The 21,959-nt window shown below is 44.1% G+C and overlaps 1 protein-coding gene across 1 annotated transcript in view; it reads right to left on the bottom strand.

The window, feature by feature from the left end:
* Positions 1-21,959, bottom strand: part of LOC126295469 (pleckstrin homology domain-containing family G member 5) — a 1,663,439-nt gene that overhangs the window by 1,382,150 nt on the left and 259,330 nt on the right. Inside the window, exon 4 of the mRNA XM_049988005.1 lies at positions 10,178-10,301. Within this exon, the coding sequence (XP_049843962.1) occupies positions 10,178-10,301 (124 nt within the window). The remainder of the gene's footprint in view (positions 1-10,177; positions 10,302-21,959) is intronic.

Here is a 21,959-nt window from a genome sequence, read left to right as displayed (position 1 = left end):
GTTTTCTCCATTCCCGTAAACGTCCATCCGGTCGATACAATTTCAAACGACCAGGCAACACGTTTCCAGTCATCAGCAGTACAATGTCTGTGTTTATGGGCCCGGACGAGGTGTAAAGGTTTTTATCGTACAGTCATCAAGAGTACACGAGTCGGCCCTCGCCTCTGACAGCCCACGTTGAAGATCTTCCGTTGAACGGTTCGCACGCTGACACTTGTTGATGGCCCAGCGCTGAAATCTGCAGCAATTTCCGGAAGGGATACGATTCCTTTTCTTGCAGGGGTTTTTTCGGCAGCAGCGACGTCAGAGATCTGATATTTTGCCGAATTCCTGATATTCACTGTACACTCGTGAAATGGTTCTTACGGGGAAATCCCCGTTTTATTGCTACCTCCGTGATGCTGTGACCCATCGCTCGTGCGCCGACTATTACAACACATTCGAACTCTCTTAACTGTCGATAACCTGCCATTGTAGCAAACAACAACCGATCTCAATCGATCTAACAAGTGCGCCAAACACTTTTTGTCTTATACAGGCGTTGCCGACCGCAGCGCCGTATTCTGCCTGTTTACATGTATCTGTATTTGAATACACGTGCCTATACCAGTTTCTTCGTCGCGTCAGAGTGTTTGTCATATAAAAATTGTTATTTCTTACATATCTGCGATGTAAAGAATATACACTCCTGGAAATGGAAAAAAGAACACATTGACACCGGTGTGTCAGACCCACCATACTTGCTCCGGACACTGCCAGAGGGCTGTACAAGCAATGATCACACGCACGGCACAGCGGACACACCAGGAACCGCGGTGTTGGCCGTCGAATGGCGCTAGCTGCGCAGCATTTGTGCACCGCCGCCGTCAGTGTCAGCCAGTTTGCCGTGGCATACGGAGCTCCATCGCAGTCTTTAACATTGGTAGCATGCCGCGACAGCGCGGACATGAACCGTATGTGCAGTTGACGGACTTTGAGCGAGGGCGTATAGTGGGCATGCGGGAGGCCGGGTGGACGTACCGCCGAATTGCTCAACACGTGGGGCGTGAGGTCTCCACAGTACATCGATGTTGTCGCCAGTGGTCGGCGGAAGGTGCACGTGCCCGTCGACCTGGGACCGGACCGCAGCGACGCACGGATGCACGCCAAGACCGTAGGATCCTACGCAGTGCCGTAGGGGACCGCACCGCCACTTCCCAGCAAATTAGGGACACTGTTGCTCCTGGGGTATCGGCGAGGACCATTCGCAACCGTCTCCATGAAGCTGGGCTACGGTCCCGCACACCGTTAGGCCGTCTTCCGCTCACGCCCCAACATCGTGCAGCCCGCCTCCAGTGGTGTCGCGACAGGCGTGAATGGAGGGACGAATGGTGACGTGTCGTCTTCAGCGATGAGAGTCGCTTCTGCCTTGGTGCCAATGATGGTCGTATGCATGTTTGGCGCCGCGCAGGTGAGCGCCGCAATCAGGACTGCATACGACCGAGGCACACAGGGCCAACACCCGGCATCATGGTGTGGGTAGCGATCTCCTACACTGGCCGTACACCTCTGGTGATCGTCGAGGGGACACTGAATAGTGCACGGTACATCCAAACCGTCATCGAACCCATTCCTAGACCAGCAAGGGAACTTGCTGTTCCAACAGGACAATGCACGTCCGCATGTATCCCGTGCCACCCGACGTGCTCTAGAAGGTGTAAGTCAACTACCCTGGCCAGCAAGATCTCCGGATCTGTCCTCCATTGAGCATGTTTGGGACTGGATGAAGCGTCGTCTCACGCGGTCTGCACGTCCAGCACGAACGCTGGTCCAACTGAGGCGCCAAGTGGAAATGGCATGGCAAGCCGTTCCACAGGACTACATCCAGCATCTTTACGATCGTCTCCATGGGAGAATAGCAGCCTGCATTGCTGCGAAAGGTGGATATACACTGTACTAGTGCCGACATTGTGCATGCTCTGTTGCCTGTGTCTATGTGCCTGTGGTTCTGTCAGTGTGATCATGTGATGTATCTGACCCCAGGAATGTGTCAATAAAGTTTCCCCTTCCTGGGACAATGAATTCACGGTGTTCTTATTTCAATTTCCAGGAGTGTACTTTGTGTGAGAAATGCTGACCCGAAGTAAGAGAGGGCCTTATGGCCGCGCCGGCCTCTGTGGCTTCAGTCTAGAACCGCGCTGTTGCTACTGTAGCAGGTTCGAAACCTGCCTAAGAATAGCTGCCCTCTGTACTACAAAAAAAATGAGTTAACCGATCAACGACGAACTTAAACTGGTGTCTTACGACGTCCGGCCCGAGCAGATGGAACGAACGAAAAAACGATCAAACAAACACAAAAAAACATAAAATCCTGCCTCGGGCATGGATGTGTGTGATGTCCTGAGGTTGGTTAGGTTTAACCAGTTCTAAGTCTAGGGGACTGAGGACCTCAGATGTTAAGTCCCTTAGTTCTTAGAGCGATTTGAATCATTTGAACCTGATGGCTGTAAACAGATTTGGTTAAGTAAATAATTAAAACAGATAAATATAATCTACTGTGCCCCAAGACTGAGGTACCTACGGGGATCGTGGAGGCTACTGAATAGTACCCTGTCTGCCAAACTATTCCTCAAAGTTTTTACAATGACTGCTTAACGTGCGGGTTCTCAACCTTTTGTTAACCGACTCCAGATGTTCAAAAACTGGACTATTGTCCAGTTATGACAACACTTGTTGAAGTATATCTAAGTAATTTACGGAACCGACAGACCAATGGCAAAAAGTGGCACAATTAGCCCATAGCTGTAAACCGCTGCCGACACACGCCAGAAGAGTTTAACTCTGTCTCCATAGCCACATGGAGGTTCATAAAATTTCAGCCGACACCGTTGTGTCTGTTCACTTTGCCATTCACCTTAAAAGCCATTTCGTCGCTCCAGGGAATGATTTTGTAAAACTTAGGATCGGCTTCTTCAACACCCAGAATTCTACACATCTCTCCGGATCATTTCCGTTTGCGCCTTGAAGTAAATTAGGCCTATATCGTCTCAATTTCATCGTTTTCTGAACACTACGAAGGCTTTTTATTGATATTGCACACTCCTCAGAATCTTCTGTTTAAGGTTTAGTCGGTGACTGCACAAAACATTGCGCGAGAATATTAAGATTTCTCAAGTAACAGACTTTGGCCTGCTGAACTACACTACTGGCCATTAAAATTGCCACACAAAGAAGAATTGCAGATGATAAACGGGTGTTCATTGGAAAAATATATTATACTAGAACTGACATGTGATTACATTTTCACGCAGTTTGGGTGCATAGATCCTGAGAAATCAGAATCCAGAACAACCACCTCTGGCCTAATAACGGTCTTGATACGCCTGGGCATTGAGTCAAACAGAGCTTGGATGGCGTGTACAGGTACAGCTGCCCATGCAGCTTCAACACGATACCACAGTTCAAGAGTAGTGACTGGCGTATTGTGACGAGCCAGTTGCTCGGCCACCACTGACCACACGTTTTCAATTGGTGAGAGGTCTGGAGGATGTGCTGGCCAGGGCAGCATTCGAACATTTTCTGTATCCAGAAAGGTCCGTGCAGGACCTGCAACACGTGCTCGTGGATTATCCTGCTGAAATGTACGGTTTCACAGGGATCGAATGATGGATATAGCCACAGGTCGTAACACAACTGAAATGTAACGTCCACTGTTCAATGTGCTGTCATTTCGAACAAGAGGTGACCGAGACGTGTAACCGATGGCACCCCATACCATCACGCCAGTATGGCGATGACGAATACACGCTACCAATGTGCGTTCACCGCGATGACGCCAAACACGGATGCTACCATCATGACGCTGTAAACAGAACCTGGATTCATCCGAAAAAACTGACGTTTTGCCATTCGTGCACCCAGGTTCGTCGTCGAATACACCATCGCAGGCGCTTCTGTCTGTGATGCATCGTCAAGGGTAACCGCAGCCACGGTCTCCGAGCTGATAGTCCGTGCTGCTGCAAACGTCGTCGAACTGTTCGTGCAGATGGTTGTTGTCTTGCAAACGTCCCCATCTGTTGACTCAGGCATCAAGACGTGGCTGCAAGATCCGTTACAGCCGTGCGGATAAGATGCCTGTCATCTCGACCGCTAGTGATACGAGGCCGTTGGGATTCAGCATGGCGTTCCGTATTACCCTCCTGAACCCACCGATTCCATATTCTGCTAACAGACATTGGATCTCTACCAACGCGAGTAGCAATGTCGCGAATATATAAACCGCAATCGCGATAGGCTACAATCCGACCTTTATCAAAATCGGAAACGTGATGGCACGCATTTCTCCTCCTTACACGAGGCATCACAACGTTTCACCAGGCAACGCCGGTCAACTGCTGTTTGTGTATGAGAAATCGGTTGGAAACTTTCCTCATGTCAGCTCGTTATGTGTGTCGCCATCGGTGCCAACCTTGTGTGAATGCTCTGAAAAGCTAATCGTTTGCATATCACAGCATCTTCTTCCTCTCCGTTACATTTCCATCTGTACTATGTCATCTCCGTGATGTAGCAATTTTAACGGCCTGTAGTGTGGCACGCTCCGCTACCGACCCAGTCTCTGCAAGTCTTAAATTTAATTTGTGAATAACTTGTCGTGATGGAGGTTGGATGTTCGGAGAAGAAATCACAGTGATCACTGTATGGTCAGGTACCCACCAAGCTTGTAAAACAAGTATACACGCTATTCTGGCTGTGAAAATCGTCATCATCTGACTGGTTGAACGAAACTAGCGCACCTATCGGCGAGAAAGCAAGCGGTAATTCTAATGTTTGTTTTGTAATTACTTTCAAAGTTACTTTTTTGCTTTCCAAGCATTGGTCAGTAATAAGCAGACATGAACGATCTTGAAATAGAGCTTCACCAGTAATACCAAGCTCATGTCGATACGTCAGCAACTACTCTGCGACTCGTCAGGTGTGTGAGACTGTGAATCACGATGACTGATCACGGCACCTGGTGGCCATAATTGGAACTAGACGCATGGAAACGATGAACCCCCCACTCCGGACATTAACGGTACCAAGTTTGGTTCTGGTACGGTGATTAGTTTCCGTGTTATAATTATGACCACACGGTACGAGGGTGACTCAAATGAAAACCTTAAATATTTATTAAAATATTATTTATTGTGCAGAAAGGGTACAGACCTGTATCACTTTACAACAATCTCCCCCACGCTAAATGTAAATCCTCTAGCGCTTACAAAGTGCCTAAATTCCTACAGAAAAAAAATCATTTGGTAGTCTGCGCAACCACACATGCACCGCGTGGCGTACCTCTTCGTCAGAACGAAACTTCTTTCCTCCCATTGCGTCTCTGAGTGGTCCAAACATAGGGAAATCACTTGGGGCAAGGTCTGGTGAGTATGGTGGATGAGGAAGTCACTCAAAATGCAGGTCTGTGATTGTTGCAGCTGTTGTACGGGCAGTGTGGGGCCTCGCATTGTCATGCTGGAAAAGGACACCTGCTGACAACAATCCATGTCGCTTTGATTTGTACTGTAGGCCGCAGATGACTTTTTGGGAGATCTGTAAATGATGCACTGGTGACAGTTGTACCTCTAGGCATGTAACGCTCCAAAATTACGCCTTTTTCGTCCCAAAAGAGAGTCAGTATACCCTTCCCTACTGATGGTTCTGTTCGAAACTTCTTCGGTTTTGGTGATGAGAAATGGCGCCATTCCTTGCTCGCTCTCTTTGTTTGCGGTTTGTGGAAGTGAAGCCAGGTTTCGTCCCCAGCAGCGATTCTTGCAAGGAAGCCATCACCTTTTCGTTCAAATCGCCGAAGAAGTTCTTCACGAGCATCAACACGTCGTTCTCTCATTTCAGGGGTCAGCTGCCATCTTGCAGACACTTTGTGACACTGGAGCACATCGTGCACAGTGTGGTGTGCTGACCCGTGACTAATCTGTAAACACGCTGCAGTGTCATTCAGTGTCTCTCGGCTGTTTTCCTCCACTACGGCTTCAGCTGCTGCAGTGTCCTGTGAAGTCACAACTCGCTGTGCCTGACCTGGACGAGGAGCCTCTTCCACTGAAGTCACACCATTTGCGAACTTCCTACTCCGTTCGTAGACTTGCTGCTGTGACAAACATTGCATGAACCTTCATTCGTCGACGAATTTCAATAGGTTTCACACCTTCACTACGCAAAAACCGAATAACAGAACGCTCTTCTTCCCTGGTGCAAGTCGCAAGTGGGGCGGCCATCTTTATACCGATGCTGCGACGGGATGTGTGCGTCTGCACTATGCTGCCACATACAGGCCATTCTGCACGCTTTTTGTAGCACGCTTACCAACTTACAGGATAACGGCGCGAAATTTCGGTTTCTTATTACAAATTTAAGGTTTTTATTTCACTCAGCCTCGGATATTAGTCCGGTGATTCCAAGGCATTCCAGACACTTTTAATTTCAAGTTTGAAGTCGAATAACAAATGAAAAAGTAAGTCTTTTGCGGCATGTACTAACAAATTTGCAATTTTCGGATTCTTTATTTTGTTTGTACGGTGAAACCTTGCTTCTTGCCTAATTTCATGATTCTAGGTCCAGAGGAATTATCCCATAGGCTTTGATCAGTGACGATCATGCTGTTTGGTTTGTGGGCCGCTCAACTGCGCTGTTATCAACTCCCGTACAAATTCCCAATCTCTACAGAGTTCAATCTCGCCACTTTCATGAATGATGATGAAATGATGAGGACAACATAAACACCCAGTCCCCGGGCTGAGAAATTCTTTAACCTGGCCCAACATCGAACACGGAACCCTGTGATCCAGAGACAGCAACTCTAGCCACTAGACCAAGAGTTGCGAATATCAAAATATGTGACATAAAAGCCGTGTCTTTTCACTGTATTAACTTTGGAGTTTCAATTTCTTACACCGCCAAAGGCCCGTAGACCATAGTATATGACACAAGTTTCAACTTGATACTCGTTGCTAACAAAAAGAGGTCCTAACAGGTGGATAGACTGGTAATGAAACAAATAGTCGTACAATTTTTGTTATCTTATGTGTACAAATATTCGGATTTTTTCCTTATAGTGCAACCCCGTTTCATGATACGGGACCAACTGAAAGCTCCAAATGGCTCTAAGCGCTATGGGACTTTGTATCTGGCGTCATCAGTACCCTAGACAGAACTACTTAAACCTAACGTAAGGACATCACACACATCCATGCCCGAGGCAGGATTCGTCCCTGCGGGGTTCCGGACTGAAACGCCTAGAATCGCTCGGCCACAGCGGTCGGCCAATGGAAAGGATCCCATATGTTTTGATCAGTAAGTTTGCGAGTGTCAAAATATGCGACATATATGGCCGCATTGTTTGATCAAATTGAGTTAGAAGCTTCAATTTCTTACATCGCCAAGGGACTCTAGAACCTAGTGAGAGACACAAATTTGAACTTTAAAGGCCCGCGTATTTCTGAGAAAATGGGGTCTTGACATACTAACGGACAGATGGTCAAATAACAAATAACAATTGGTTTGTTGTAATATAATAACAAATTCGGATTTTTTATTTTGGTTTTAGAGCGAAATGGTGCTTATTGACTAACTGCACGATTCTAGGCCAATGGAAAGTACCATATAGGTCCTAATGACTGTTGAAAATCATTCAAAAGTCAAGACAGCACAAAATATTTTTTTATTAAAGACAACCGGTTTGAACAGTCTTAGCTTCTATGAAACTTCCTGGCAGATTAGAACTGTGTGCCGGACCCAGACTCGATCTCGTGACCTTTGCGTTTCGCGGGCAAGTGCTCTACCGACTAAGTTACCCAAGCACGACTCACGATCCCTCCTCACAGCTTCACAGGACACGAGCTAGTGGCAGAAAGAAAGCTGTGAGGAGGGGTCGTGAGTCGTGCTTGGGTAACTTAATCGGGCGGCACGGTAGCTCAGCTTGTTCGGTCAGAGGGTTAGCTACCCCCAGTAACAAAAAAAAATGAGTTAATGGATCAACGCTCAAGTTGAGGAAGTGTCATAGGACGCCCACACGGAACAAATACAACGATCCATTACAAACAAAATGAGATTAATAAAAAAAAAACAGTCTGTGGGGCATTTGTCCACGACAACCAAAGGTCGCGAGTTCGAGTCTCGGTCTGGCACATAGTCTTAATCTGCAGGAAGTTTCGTATCAGTGCAACCTCCGCTGCACACTGAAAATCTCATTCTGGAGTCTTAGCTTCATCTTGAGATCTTAAACATTCTTTTTTTAATACTGAAACACGCTCATTTTACGCTGACCTCGTGCACAGCATGTCAAGTGGGTAAGACTCACAGCATGTTGTTATCAATGGAGAGACTTCTACAGACGTTAAAGTAACCTCTGGCGTGCCACAGGGGAGTGTTATGGGACCATTGCTTTTCACAATATATATAAATGACCTAGTAGATAGTGTCGGAAGTTCCGTGCGGCTTATCGCGGATGATGGTGTAGTATACAGAGAAGTTGCAGCATTAGAAAATTGTAGCGAAATGCAGGAAGATCTGCAGCGGATAGGCACTTGGTGCAGCGAGTGGCAACTGACCCTTAACATAGACAAATGTAATGTATTGCTCATACATAGAAAGAAGGGTCCTTTATTGTATGATTATATGATAGGGGAACAAACGCTGGTAGCAGTTACTTCTGTAAAATATCTGGGAGTATGCGTACGGAACGATTTGAAGTGAAATGATCATATAAAATTAAGTGCTGGTAAGGCGGGTACCAGGTTGAGATTTATTGGGAGAGTCCTTAGAAAATGTAGTCCATCAGCAAAGGACGTGGCTTACAAAACACTCGTTAGACCTACACTGGAGTATTGCTCATCAGTGTGGGATCCGTATCAGGTCGGGTTGACGGAGGAGATAGAGAAGATCCAAAGAAGAGCGGCGCGTTTCGTCACAGGGTTATTTGGTAACCGTGATAGCGTTACGGAGATGTTCAGCAAACTCAAGTGGCAGACTCTGCAAGAGAGGCGCTCTGCATCGCGGAGTAGCTTGCTCGCCAGGTTTCGAGAGGGTGCGTTTCTGGATGAAGTATCTAATATATTGCTTCCCCCTACTTATACCTCCCGAGGAGATCACGAATGTAAAATTAGAGAGATTCGAACGCGCACGGAGGCTTTCCGGCAGTCGTTCTTCCCGCGAACCATACGCGACTGGAACAGGATAAGGAGGTGATGACAGTGGCATGTAAAGTGTCCTCCGCCACACGACGTTGGGTGGCTTGTGGAGTATAAAGTAGATGTAAATGTAGACATCGAACACGGAACCCTGTGATCCAGAGACAGCAACGCTAGCCACTAGACCAAGAGTTGCGGACTTTGATCAGTGAGTTTGCAAATATCAAAATACGTGACATAAAAGCCGTGTCTTTTCATTGTAGTAACTTTGGAGTTTCAATTTCTTACACCGCCAAAGGTCTGTAGACCATAGTATATGACACAAGTTTCAACTTGATACCCGTTGCTAAGAAAAAGAGGTCATCATTAAAATACTTAGAAGCACACACCATGTTATCCCGAAGGCCACATCCATATACATATTGCTTACAGGTACATGGATATGGCCGTTTGGACCAGATGCTGTGTGTTTTTAAGTATTTTAGCGACGAGAAATCTTTATAATGTGCTATCTACTTGAGATGTTGTGCACGAGGTCACCGTAAAATGGACATGTTTTGCTATAAAAAAATTTAAGACCTGAAGATGGCAGCTAAGACTGTAGAAACTCGTTGTCTTGAATACAAAATATTTTGTGCGCCCTTGGCTTTTGAATGGTTTTTAACAATTGAAACATATCGCCCTTCAGTACTCTCATAAGGAGAAAATTCAACCGGTTTCTGATGAATGAATTTCCGAGTATTAAAATATGTGACTTAAATGGTTGTATCCTTTGATAGCAGTAAGGAGCTTCAATGTTTTCCCACAACCAAGAGACAGTAGACCGCAGTATGTCACGTAAATTTCAACTTAATATATCGAACCATTCCTGAGGGTTTGCACCGTTCTGACGGACGGACTGATAACAGAGTGATCGAGAGAGAAAGAGAGAGAGAGAAATGTCGAGTTATTGTTCTTTGTCCTCTAATGGGGAGTAACAAACCAGAAGAGACTGCAGACGGATCTGCGAGGCAGGTACTCACGGTTTTTTCGCTGGAAGAGTCGCTGTCGATCTCGCAGGCAGGAGTCGTTCCAGTTCCAGGGGATTGCCCCGTTCTCCAGCCAAATGGTACGCAGACAGCGAGTGCGGCCGGTGATTCCGAGAGCCTAAAGAATAAAAAAAAACGATTGTTTACCATTTTTTGACATACTACTTCAGTAATCTTTTAATTACTTAAGCGAGTCTCATATTAGGTAGAACCAGTAACGTCCACACCACCGACTTTTTAAGTAATCGAGATCGCTCTGTAAGTAGCCTGTTTGTATGTTGGCAGCGCTGTAGACTGTGTTAATATCGCTGACAGCGGTTTGCGCCCTCGGCAAGAGATTCTGTGGTTGGGCGGCCTAAAGTGCGCATCATTTACGACGGAGGCCGAGTTTAGGTTCGTTCTGCGCATCTGACGTCACAAAACACAGTCAGCCAATGAACAGAGAGCGACGTAGCCACAGCTCGACCGCAGTGCAGAGCACGGACGAGTGCCTTCAGTTTTACAAACGTTCAGTCATAAGTAAAGTAATTGAACAAAAGCCATGTCTTGATAGCACACTTTCTTTTATAGAAAGTTTTGAAAATGCATTCTTTATACCAATTGCTTCATATTCTATTAATTAACTAAACCAAACAAGCCATAAAGCTCCTAAATCAGGCGATAGTAAGGAAAGGTGTTTGTATCATTCTCGCGAAACGCTATTTCCCAATAAAGAACAGTGGTAATTGTTTACTTCCTATTGCACTTCGACGAAACGTCAGTAAATCACAGTCATACAAACAGCGTTTGTCGGTATTTTGCATGATGTCTTAAAGTCCTCCTGGTGATTATTTGAATGACAAGCTGTGATAGCGTAATGGTTAAGGTGTTGGACTGCTAAGTGAAAGGTTTTGAGTTCAAACGTTGTTCTGTGCTTACTATTTTGTTTATTTAAAAACAATATCAAAGTGCCTTACTTTATGAATTTTATTCGTTTTAACGTAATTTTTTGAAATTCTTAGTTCTTTGTCTCTCCATTATAATGATAATACGTTTTCGGTTTTTCTAATTTTGTCCTCCAATATTTCTTTTCACAGCAATCAAAAACAATGAAAAGCCATACATACAATATTCATGATATCTGTTTTGCTTGTGTATCTTGTCTTCCGCAGTCGCTGTTTTACTATTCATACTGAAATATACTCTTTGCGACAGTATTAAAAGTATTATTTAGAGCAGAATCTCGGCTCGTACATTGCCGAGCTACTTGATTGACGCAATTCTTTGCTTCGCTTGGCAGCGTCATCACATTCAATGCTTTCGTCAAGTGATCTATGTTTTGGCAGGTATTTGCTGTCCGTTGTGACAAACACAAACTGTTTGCGCACTCCGTCTCACTGACAATATATTTCAGCTTCTATGTTTTCTTACGTCCATAATTCAGTTTTGCGTACTTCGCCAATTTTGTTTCAATCAGAACTTTTTAGAAAAACGGCGAAATGACTGTGGTATAAACAAAACTTTTATTACAGTCGCGAAAGACAGCACATTTATCAGTATTAAATACGACACCTATCTGGTACTTAAATTAAATGAGACGTTGTTATACAGTAAAATCCCTGACCCCGCCTGGAATCGAGCTGGGACCCTGTGACATTTCTTTTTTTTTTTTTTTAATCTCATTTGTGTTCTACACTCCTGGAAATTGAAATAAGAACACCGTGAATTCATTGTCCCAGGAAGGGGAAACTTTATTGACACATTCCTGGGGTCAGATACATCACATGATCACACAGGCACATAGACACAGGCAACAGAGCATGCACAATGTCGGCACTAGTACAGTGTATATCCACCTTTCGCAGCAGTGCGGGCTGCTATTCACCGCGGTTCCTGGTGTGTCCGCTGTGCCGTGCGTGTGATCATTGTTTGTACAGCCCTCTCGCAGTGTCCGGAGCAAGTATGGTGGGTCTGACACACCGGTGTCAATGTGTTCTTTTTTCCATTTCCAGGAGTGTATAAGTGTAGAGCAGATGCGGCTTGAATTCAAAGAAATAGTATCGGCAGCAATTGAGAGATTTATACCAAATAGATTAACAAACGACGGCACACAAAACAGGTCAGAACACTGTTGCAGAAACAACGAAACGAACATGCCAAATTTATACAGACGCAAGATCCCCAAGATTGGCGATCTTTTACAGAAGCGCGAAATTTGGCGCGGACTTCAGTGCGAGATGCTCATAACAGTTTCCACAACGAAACTCTGTCACGGAACCTAGCAGAAAGTGCAAAGAGATTCTGGTCGTATGTGAAGTATGTTGGCGGCAAGTAACAATCAATGCCTTCTCTGCGCGATAGCAATGGAGATACTATCGAAGACAGTGCTGCCAAAGCAGAGTTACTAAACGCAGCCTTCCGAAATGCCTTCACAGAAGAAGGCGGAGTAAATATTCCAGAATTCGAATCGAGAACACCTGCCAACGTGAGTAACGTAGAAGTAAATGTCTTCGCAGTAGTGAAGCAACTGAAACCATTAAAAAAAGGGGAAGTCTTCTGGTCCACACTGTATAACAATTAGGTTCCTTTCAGAGTATGCTGATACATTATCTCCATACTTAACAATCATGTACAACCGTTCGCTCGACGAAAGAATCGTACCCACAGACTGGAAAGTTGCACAGGTCACACCAATATTCAAGAAAGGTAGGAGTAATCCACTAAATTACAGGCCCATGTCATTAGCGTCGATATGCAGCAGGATTTTAGAACATATATTGTGTTCGAACATTATGAATTACCTCGAAGAAAACTGTCTATTGACACACAATCGACATTGGTTTAGAAGACATCGTTCCTGTGAAACACAACTAGCTCTTTATTAATATAAAGTGCTGAATGCTATTGACACGGGATTTCAGATAGATTCCGTATTTTTGGATTTCCGAAAGACTTTTGACACTGTCCCACACAAGCGGCTCGTAGTTAAATTACGTGCTCATCGAATATCGCCTCAGTTATGTGACTGGATTTCTGATTTCCAGTCAGAGAGGTAATTGACACAAAGTCATCGATTAAAACAGAAGCGATTTCAGGTGTTCCCCAATTAGTGTTATAGGCCCTTTGTTGTTCCTTATCTATACAAACGATTTGGGAGACAACCTGAGCAGCCGTCTTAGGTTCTTTGTAGATGACGCTATCGTTTATCGACTAATAAAGTCATCAGAAGATCGAAACAAACTGCAAAACGATTTAGAAAACATATCTGAATGGTGCGAAAATTGGCAGTTGATCCTAAATAACGAAAAGTGTGATGTCATCCACATGAGTGCTAAAAGGAATTCGTTACACTTCGGTTACACGATAAATCAGTCTAATCTAAAAGCCGTAAAATCAACTAAATACCTAGGTATTACAATTACGAACAACTTAAATTGGAAGGAACACACAGAAAATGTTGTGGGGAAGGCTAACCAAAGACTGCGTTTTACTGGCAGGATACTTGGAAAATGTCACAGACCTACTAAGGAGACTGCCTGCACTACACTTGTCCGTCCTCTTTTAGAATACTGCTGCACGGTGTGGGATCCTTACCACGTAGGACTGACGGAGTACATCGAAAAAGTTCAAAGAACGGCAGCACGTTTTGTATTATCGGGAAATGGGGCGAGAGTATCACCGAAATGATACAGGATTTGGGCTGGACATCATGAAAAGTTGGTTGGTTGGTTGTTTGGGGGAGGAGACCAAACAGCGAGGTCATCGGTCTCATCGGATTAGGAAAGGATGGGGAAGGAAGTCGGCCGTGCCCTTTGAAAGGAACCATCCCGGCATTTGCCTGGAGCGATTTAGGGAAATCACGGGAAACCTAAATCAGGACGGCCGGACGCGGGATTGAATCGTCGTCCTCCCGAATGCCAGCATCATTAAAAGAAAGGCGTTTTTCGTTACGACGGAATCTTCTCACGACATTCCAGTCACCAACTTCCCCTGCGAATGCGAAAATATTTTTTTGACACCGAACTACATAGGGAGAAACGATCACCACGATAAAATAAGGGAAATCAGAGTTCGTACGGAAAGATGTATGTTTTGGTTCTTTCTGCGCACTACACGAGATTGGAATAATAGAGGATTGTGAAGGTTGTTCGATGAAGCCACAGCCAGGCACTTAAATGTGATTTGCAGAGCATCGATGTAGATGTAGATATAGTTTCGCTCCAACGAATTGTTTACTACTGGCGAGGAAGATATTTATTGATTAATACCATTTTGCAGCCGGAAGTAATGATTAATGGTTTACGTGGATGGAGTTGTAATACCCACTTGGTGGTTATTGCTGTGTCGGAAGTTATCCGATTTTTATCCGTCTCCTTCTGCTGGTTAGCTGAAGGCACTCCGGGAAGTAATTGGATTGTTGCTGTTATTTTGTAGAAAATTGCCTGCTTTTGAGGTCCCCCCAGAAAGGTACTGAACCTAGTGTGTATTATTGGATGTGTAGGCGCTACCAGATTACAAACGGAATCGTTTGACTTGTTAATACTGGCCTTGCCCGCAAAAATTTGAGTTGATCCTGCCCTTGACCGTTGTTTAAAGTAAACCCCTGTAAACAGTAACCCTCAAACGAAAAGCACGTAGCCATATCTGTAAATTTTCCTTCAAGAATGGTCAGTTTCCTGAACGATTAAAGTACTCACTGGTAAAGCCGATTTACAAAAAGGGAGAAAGGGATTATGTGCACAGTTTTAAACTTATTTCTATGCCGTCATTGCTCGCTAAAGTTATTGAAAAGGCTGTGTATGTAAGGATAATTAATCATTTTATACCACACGATTTACTATCAAAAGTACAGTTCGGGTTTAGAAGTGGTTTAACAGTTGAAAATGCTGTATTCTCTTTTCTTTGTGAGGTATTAGATGGATTAAACAAAAGGTTTCGAACGCTAGGCATTTTTTTTATTTAACTAACGAATTTGAATGTGTTGATCACAAAATATTTCTCCAGGAGTTGGACCATTACAGAATATGGGGAGTAGCTAAGAATTGGTTCACCTCTTACTTCAACAATAGATAGGAAAAAGTCAACATTCACAGTGGTGAGAATGGCTGTGTGTGCGATCTGAGTGGTGTGCGGTCAAACGGGGGTTGCCCCAGGGATCTGTGTTGGGGCCATTCCTGTTCCTTATTTATATAAATGATATGCCACCTAATATTAAGGGTATGTCTGAAATACTGGGTGTACATAAAGTCCGGAAACACTTGCAATTATTTATTGCACAAGAATCAAACATTGTACAGATATCATACGTATGTCATTTTGAAGAGAAACCCTGAAAGTTTCTTTTATTTCATGTACACCGCCACAGCGTAGTTTAGTAATTTGTCGATAGACAGCGCTGGTCGCAAACATGGCGAGTTCAGGTGTAGAGCGTGTTTTCTGTGTGTTGGAGTTGGACAAAAACAAGTGTGCTACAGCCGCTCAACGGATGTTTAGAACCAAGTACGGTAAGAAGCCAGCAACAAGGAAGGCCATTTACCACTGGCGCAACTAATTCTTTACGACGGGTTGCTTGTGCCATGCTGGGACGGCTATGGCAAGAATTCGATTGCCGTACTGACCACTGCCGGGTCACACATGCTTCGCATAAAAAAAAACTTTCAGAGTTTCTCTTCAAAATTCAATATGTATGACATCTGTACAATGTTTGGTTCTTGTGCAATAAATAATTGGAAGTGTTCCCCGACTTTATGTACACCCTGTGTTTCTGTTTCCTGATGACACTACCTTGGTAGTAACGGATGTTGTGTTGCAACATTGGCTCTGTTTCAAATAGTGCAATTCGTGACCTATGTTTATGGCTTGTAGAAATTAAACTAACATTAAATCACATCAACACCCATATTTTACAGTTTCTGGCACACAATTCAAGAAAACCCGAAGTTTTACAGAACGGGCATATGGTTAGTGAAACTGAACAGTTCACATTTCTAGGTGTTCAGATAGATAGTAAGCTGTCGTGGAAAGCCCACGTTAAGGATCTTGTTCAAAGACTTAATACTGCCATTACTATTCGAACGGTATCTGAAGTGAGTGATCATTCGACACGCAAATTAGTCTACTTCGCTTATTTTCATTCGTGTATGTCGTATGGTATTATATTTTGGGGTAACTCTTCCCACTCTAAACGGATATTTTTGGCTCAGAAATGGGCACTTCGGGCAATAAGTGGTGGTAGTTTGCGAAACTCTAGTCAACGTCTCTTCACTAGTCTGGATATTTTGACATTGGCCTCTCAATATATATTTATTCTTTACTGTCGTTTCTTGTTAACGATATCAGCATATTCCCAAGAATTAGCAGTTCGTAATCGGCAGTAATCCAGTCTGCATTTGGATCGCACTTCCTTAAATCTTGTGCATTCATTTTCAATAACCTACCACTAGAATTCAAAAATATTAGCAGTAATCCACGGGCTTTCAAAACTGAACTCAAGAGTTTCCTAATGGGTCACTTCTTGTATTCTGTTGAGGGGTTCGTTGAAAAATTAATGGGTCAAATGGCTCTGAGCACTATGGGACTTAACTTCTGTTGTCATCAGTCCCCTAGAACTTAAGAGTTACTTAAACCTAACTAACCTAAGGACATCACACACATCCATGCCCGAGGCAGGATTCGAACCTGCGACCGTAGCGGTCACACGGTTGCAGACTGAAGCGCCTAGAACCGCACGGCCACACCGGCCGGTTTGAAAAATTAATCTGATTCTTATGTTATATTGTTGATTGTGTTTACTTAAACTTCTGGCTCGACTTTATTTGGGTTTATAAACATTTCATTTTATCTGTTATTACTGATGTGTTGTAGTTTCATGTACCGATGCGGTCCATGACCTTGGAGATTGGCTCCTCAGTTTGGTCCTACGGAACTAGACGTGTAAATAAATAAAAACAACTGAGACTTTAGTCACTATTAAAGACGAGTGGCCAAATTTCATTTTAGGAACTGTAGAGGGTCGCGAATCGGCAACGCCTTAAGAGCTCTGTTGAAGTGTCTAAATCTGAGAGACCAAAGAGGCTGTGGCATGTAGGTGTTGATTTTTTTTCATTGCCTTTCCTGGAGGGATCAACTAGTTTTGTTGCTGGTAACCGCACATCAGTTACGTTTACATGTATCGAAGTATCTAAAGTTCAGACAAATAAAGCTACATAAGTTGCAGAAGATTAAACTAAAATAAACTAATCCATTTGAGTAGACAGTTTTACAAATTATCTGCGGAAAAATATTTGGGTCAACATTTGTAAAACTCTAGTTCATCTCTGTCTGAAACCCCACCCTATTGGGAGAGAGTTAAAGTGGGAGAGTTTCAGTTTTAGCGAATGAAAATTTATGAAGTAAATAAGTAATTTTTTTTTAATCCGTGACTACTTTCCACACAAATATGAGAACATGTACCGTATGTTCTTGAATTACAGCGCTAACTACTGCGAATCAAAACAAATGTTTAAGACAAAATGTACGTAGTTATTAATGTACAACCTGATTCTGCAATAAAAAAATGGGGGTTCTCATTTGAAATTTTAAGGTTGCCTCCCACAATACCGCCAGGGGGCTGGTGTGGAGGGATAATTTTACCACCAGCAGATGTCCCCCTCGAAAATAATCAACTTTGGATTCTACGCATTTTTTCGTGTGAACTTAAAATTCACACCCCGTTCAATAGTATGACTTCGCCTTGCGCTTCACTACAATGCAATTTAAAACTTGTCTGCGCTTTTCTAGTAACATAAACTACGATAATACCTCTTACCAGACATGGACATTTGTTTCCAATTCTTGTTCTCAGTTATTTTCATCATCTTCAGTTCGTTTCTATATAATTCATGACTAAGTAAATAACTGCATGAATGTGATTGTAATTACATCGTATGCTACATTCATTTGTTTATGTGTATGATCCTTTCATATGTAATTATGTAATAGGCGTATTTAAACTGTTTTAGCATGTAATTATCTGAACTGTTTCTTATTTAAATTATTTTGTTAATTAAATTGCATTGTGTATTATTGAGAAAGAGCGGGAAACGGCGCATAGATACATTTTGAGAAAGAGCGGGAAACAGCGCGCAGTAATACATCTGTAATGGTAGCAGGGATTGTCTGCACCAAAAACCATTGTTGGCGACGAGACCGCACTTTTGTAGCATTGAGCGTTGGAAGCGGGCAGTTGCGAGTAAGATGTGAGACGAGGCAGTCGTAGCTAGCGAGACATGAGAGGAGGTCGCTGTAAGCGAGGTATGAATTAACACTTTGAAAGAAGCGGTGTGCTCGCCAGCCACTCGCTATATGTAGCGCAATGCTAGTTTTTAAGAATTTTTGTAAAGAACTATGCCCCTTGTAATTGTTTGTCAAGATCGTTCTCAGAATATAGTTATGTAATTTTGATGGAAAATTAGGTATGTAGCGCAACGCTACTTTTTAAGAATTTTTGTAAAGAACTATACCCCTTGTAATTGTTTGTCAAGATCGTTCTCAGAATATAGTTAACTTCTACCAGATTAAATGCATTAAGAATTTTCTATCCCAAAATCATTCACGTAAATGCTTTACGGAATTTATTGTTATCTTAAAAGAAAAGTCTAAACTGAGCTTCAGCTTTTATCAAATCTAAATTAACTTCAACTTAAAGAATTCCAGTCACAAAGTATTATGAAACCCCACCAGCAGCTTATAATGATGTTAAAGAGAAGTAAGTATATTCATTCCACAGTTTGCTGTAGCAGTCAGATGGCGATCCAGTATAAATAATTAAAGGTAAGAATCAGTCTTAATAATTTCAGGTAACGACTGAGGGCCACGGCGACAACACATTTTATGTTTCGTCGTAATAATCAGCAGGTAGTCTTGACAGAGCAGCAGTTAAAAGATTTTAAGAGACGCAGCGTTCAGTCAGCAAGCAAACGTTCATCCAATATTAGACGGGAAGGTTTCACATAAATTGCCTATACGTAGCGTCTTTGCCTCAGATATGACGTTATTTCTCAAAGCCGATGAGTGGGTTACCAGAATTTATCCAGTGGTAATGTGTTAGCCTACCGTGCAGCAGGCCCGGATTCGATTCCCGGCCAGGTTGGATATTTTCTCTGCTCGTGGACTGCGTGTTACGTTGTCATCATCATCCTTTCATCATCACCATCACCATCACCATCACCATCATCACATCATCATCAACAACGGCGCGCAATTGGCATGATGTGGCGTCTACTGAAATAAGATTTATACCCGGCGGCCGAAGATACACATGGGGGTCTTCCAGGCATCAATGTTTCAAAGACGGCGCATTATTGGCATCAGAGAAAGTGATGAACCCATCCGGGGAATTGCTACTCGTGTGGTGGGACGAACTGTTTCGGCAGTGAAACGGCCGAGTGCGCAGTGGTTGAGAGCAGGCAGCAGAACACGACGAGATGGGTCAGGTCGCACCACCGAGAACTTCCTCCCTCCCCCCTCCCCAACGTCCCCCCCTCCCTCCCTCCCTCTCCCCTCCCCCCCCCCCCCCCCCTCGCAGCCGAGAAGACCGACACCTCATCTGAATAGCATTGCAGGACAGATCTGCGCACACCTAGGCTCTAGCGCAACAGTGCAACATCGTAACACATCGTACACTATCAGGAGGGGCGGTCCGTCGCCGTTTATTACGGCGTGGGTTACGTCCGCGCCGTCCGTTTCCCCAGCTACCTTTGACGAATGTGCAGAAACATACTAGTGACAACGGTCTATGGAACGATGTCAGTGGCCGAGCGGTTCTAGGCGCTTCAGTCTGGAACCGCGCTGCTGCTCGCTTTATTTGTTCATGAGACCCAGAAAAATATTAGATACAGGCTCCCAGGTAGATGCTATTTTCCTAGACTTCCGGAAGGCGTTCGATACAGTTCCGCAATGTCGCCTGATAAACAAAGTAAGAGCCTACGGAATATCGTACCAGCTGTGTGTGGCTGGATTGAAGAGTTTTTAGCAAACAGAACACAGCATGTTGTTGTCAATGGAGAGACGTCTACAGACGTTAAAGTAACCTCTGGCGTGCCACAGGGGAGTGTTATGGGACCATTGCTTTTCACAATATATATAAATGACCTAGTAGATAGTGTCGGAAGTTCCGTGCGTCTTTTCGCGGATGATGGTGTAGTATAAAGAAAAGTTGCAGCATTACGAAAATTGCAGCGAAATGCAGGAAGATCTGCAGCGGATAGGCACTTGGTGCAGGGAGTGACAACTGACCCTTAACATAGACAGATGTAATGTATTGCGAATACATAGAAAGAAGGATCCTTCATTGTATGATTATATGATAGCGGAACAAACACTGGTAGCAGTTACTTCTGTTAAATATCTGGGAGTATGCGTGCAGAACGATTTGAAGTGGAATGATCATATAAAATTAATTGTTGGTAAGGCGGGTATCAGGTTGAGATTCATTGGGAGAGTCCTTAGAAAATGTAGTGCATCGTCAAAGGAGGTGGCTTACAAAACACTCGTTCGACCTATACTCGAGTATTGCTCATCAGTGTGGGATCCGTACCAGATCGGGTTGACGGAGGAGATAAAGAAGATCCAAAGAAGAGCGGCGCGTTTCGTCACAGGGTTATTTGGTAACCGTGATAGCGTTACGGAGATGTTTAGCAAACTTAAGTGGCAGACTCTGCAAGAGAGGCGCTCTACATCGCGGTGTAGCTTGCTCGCCAGGTTTCGAGAGGGTGCGTTTCTGGATGAGGTATCGAATATACTGCTTCCCCCTACTTATAACTCCCGTGGAGGTCGCGAATGTAAAATTAGAGAGATTCAAGCGCGCACGGAGGCTTTCAGACAGTCGTTCATCCCGCGAACCATACAAGACTGGAACAGAAAAGGGAGGTAATGACAGTGGCACGTAAAGTGCCCTCCGCTTGCGGAGTATGAATGTAGATGTAGATGCTACGGTCGTAGGTTCGAACCCCGCCTCGGGCATGGATGTGTGTGATGTCCTTAGCTTTCAGTAGTTCTAAGCCTAGGGGACTGATGACATGGCTACACTCCATACGAATACTTTCATAAGCGGCTTGCTGGCACTTACATCTATACTCCATATTAACAAATTTCTCTTCTTCAGAAACGCTTTCCTAGCCACTGCCACTCTACATTTTATATCCTCTCTACTTTGACCATCATCAGTTATTTTGCTCCCCAAACAGCAACACTCCTTTACTACTTTAAGTGTCTCGTTTCCTAATGTAATTCCCTCAGCATCACCCGACTTAATTCGACTACATTCCATTATCCTCGTTTTGCTTTTGTTAATGTTCATCTTATATCCTCCTTTCAAGACTGTGATCAAAATGCCCAACGGGCGTGTGCTATTTATGCTGCTCGGTATCCTGGACAACATCATCCAAGTGTCCGGACCGTTGGCCGGATAGTTCAGTTATTTACGGAAACAGGAAGTGTTCAGCCACATGTGAAACGTCAACCACGACCTGCAACAAATGATGATGCCCAAGTAGGTGTTTTAGCTGCTGTCGCGGCTAATCCGCACATCAGTAGCAGGCAAACTGCGCGAGAATCGGGAATCTCAAAAAGGTGTTGACAAACCTACATCAACGTCGACTGCACCCGTACCATATTTCTCTACACCAGGAATTGAATGGCGACGATTTTGAAAGTCGTGTACAGTTCTGGCACTGGACACAAGAGAAATTACGGAACGATGACAGATTTTTTGCAAGCGTTCTGTTTAGCGACGAAGTGTCATTCACCGAGCCGGCCG

This window comes from Schistocerca gregaria, chromosome 11 (genome assembly GCF_023897955.1).
Source record: "Schistocerca gregaria isolate iqSchGreg1 chromosome 11, iqSchGreg1.2, whole genome shotgun sequence".
NCBI classification, from domain to species: Eukaryota; Metazoa; Arthropoda; class Insecta; order Orthoptera; family Acrididae; genus Schistocerca; species Schistocerca gregaria.
This window is presented reverse-complemented; position numbering and strand designations above follow the sequence as displayed.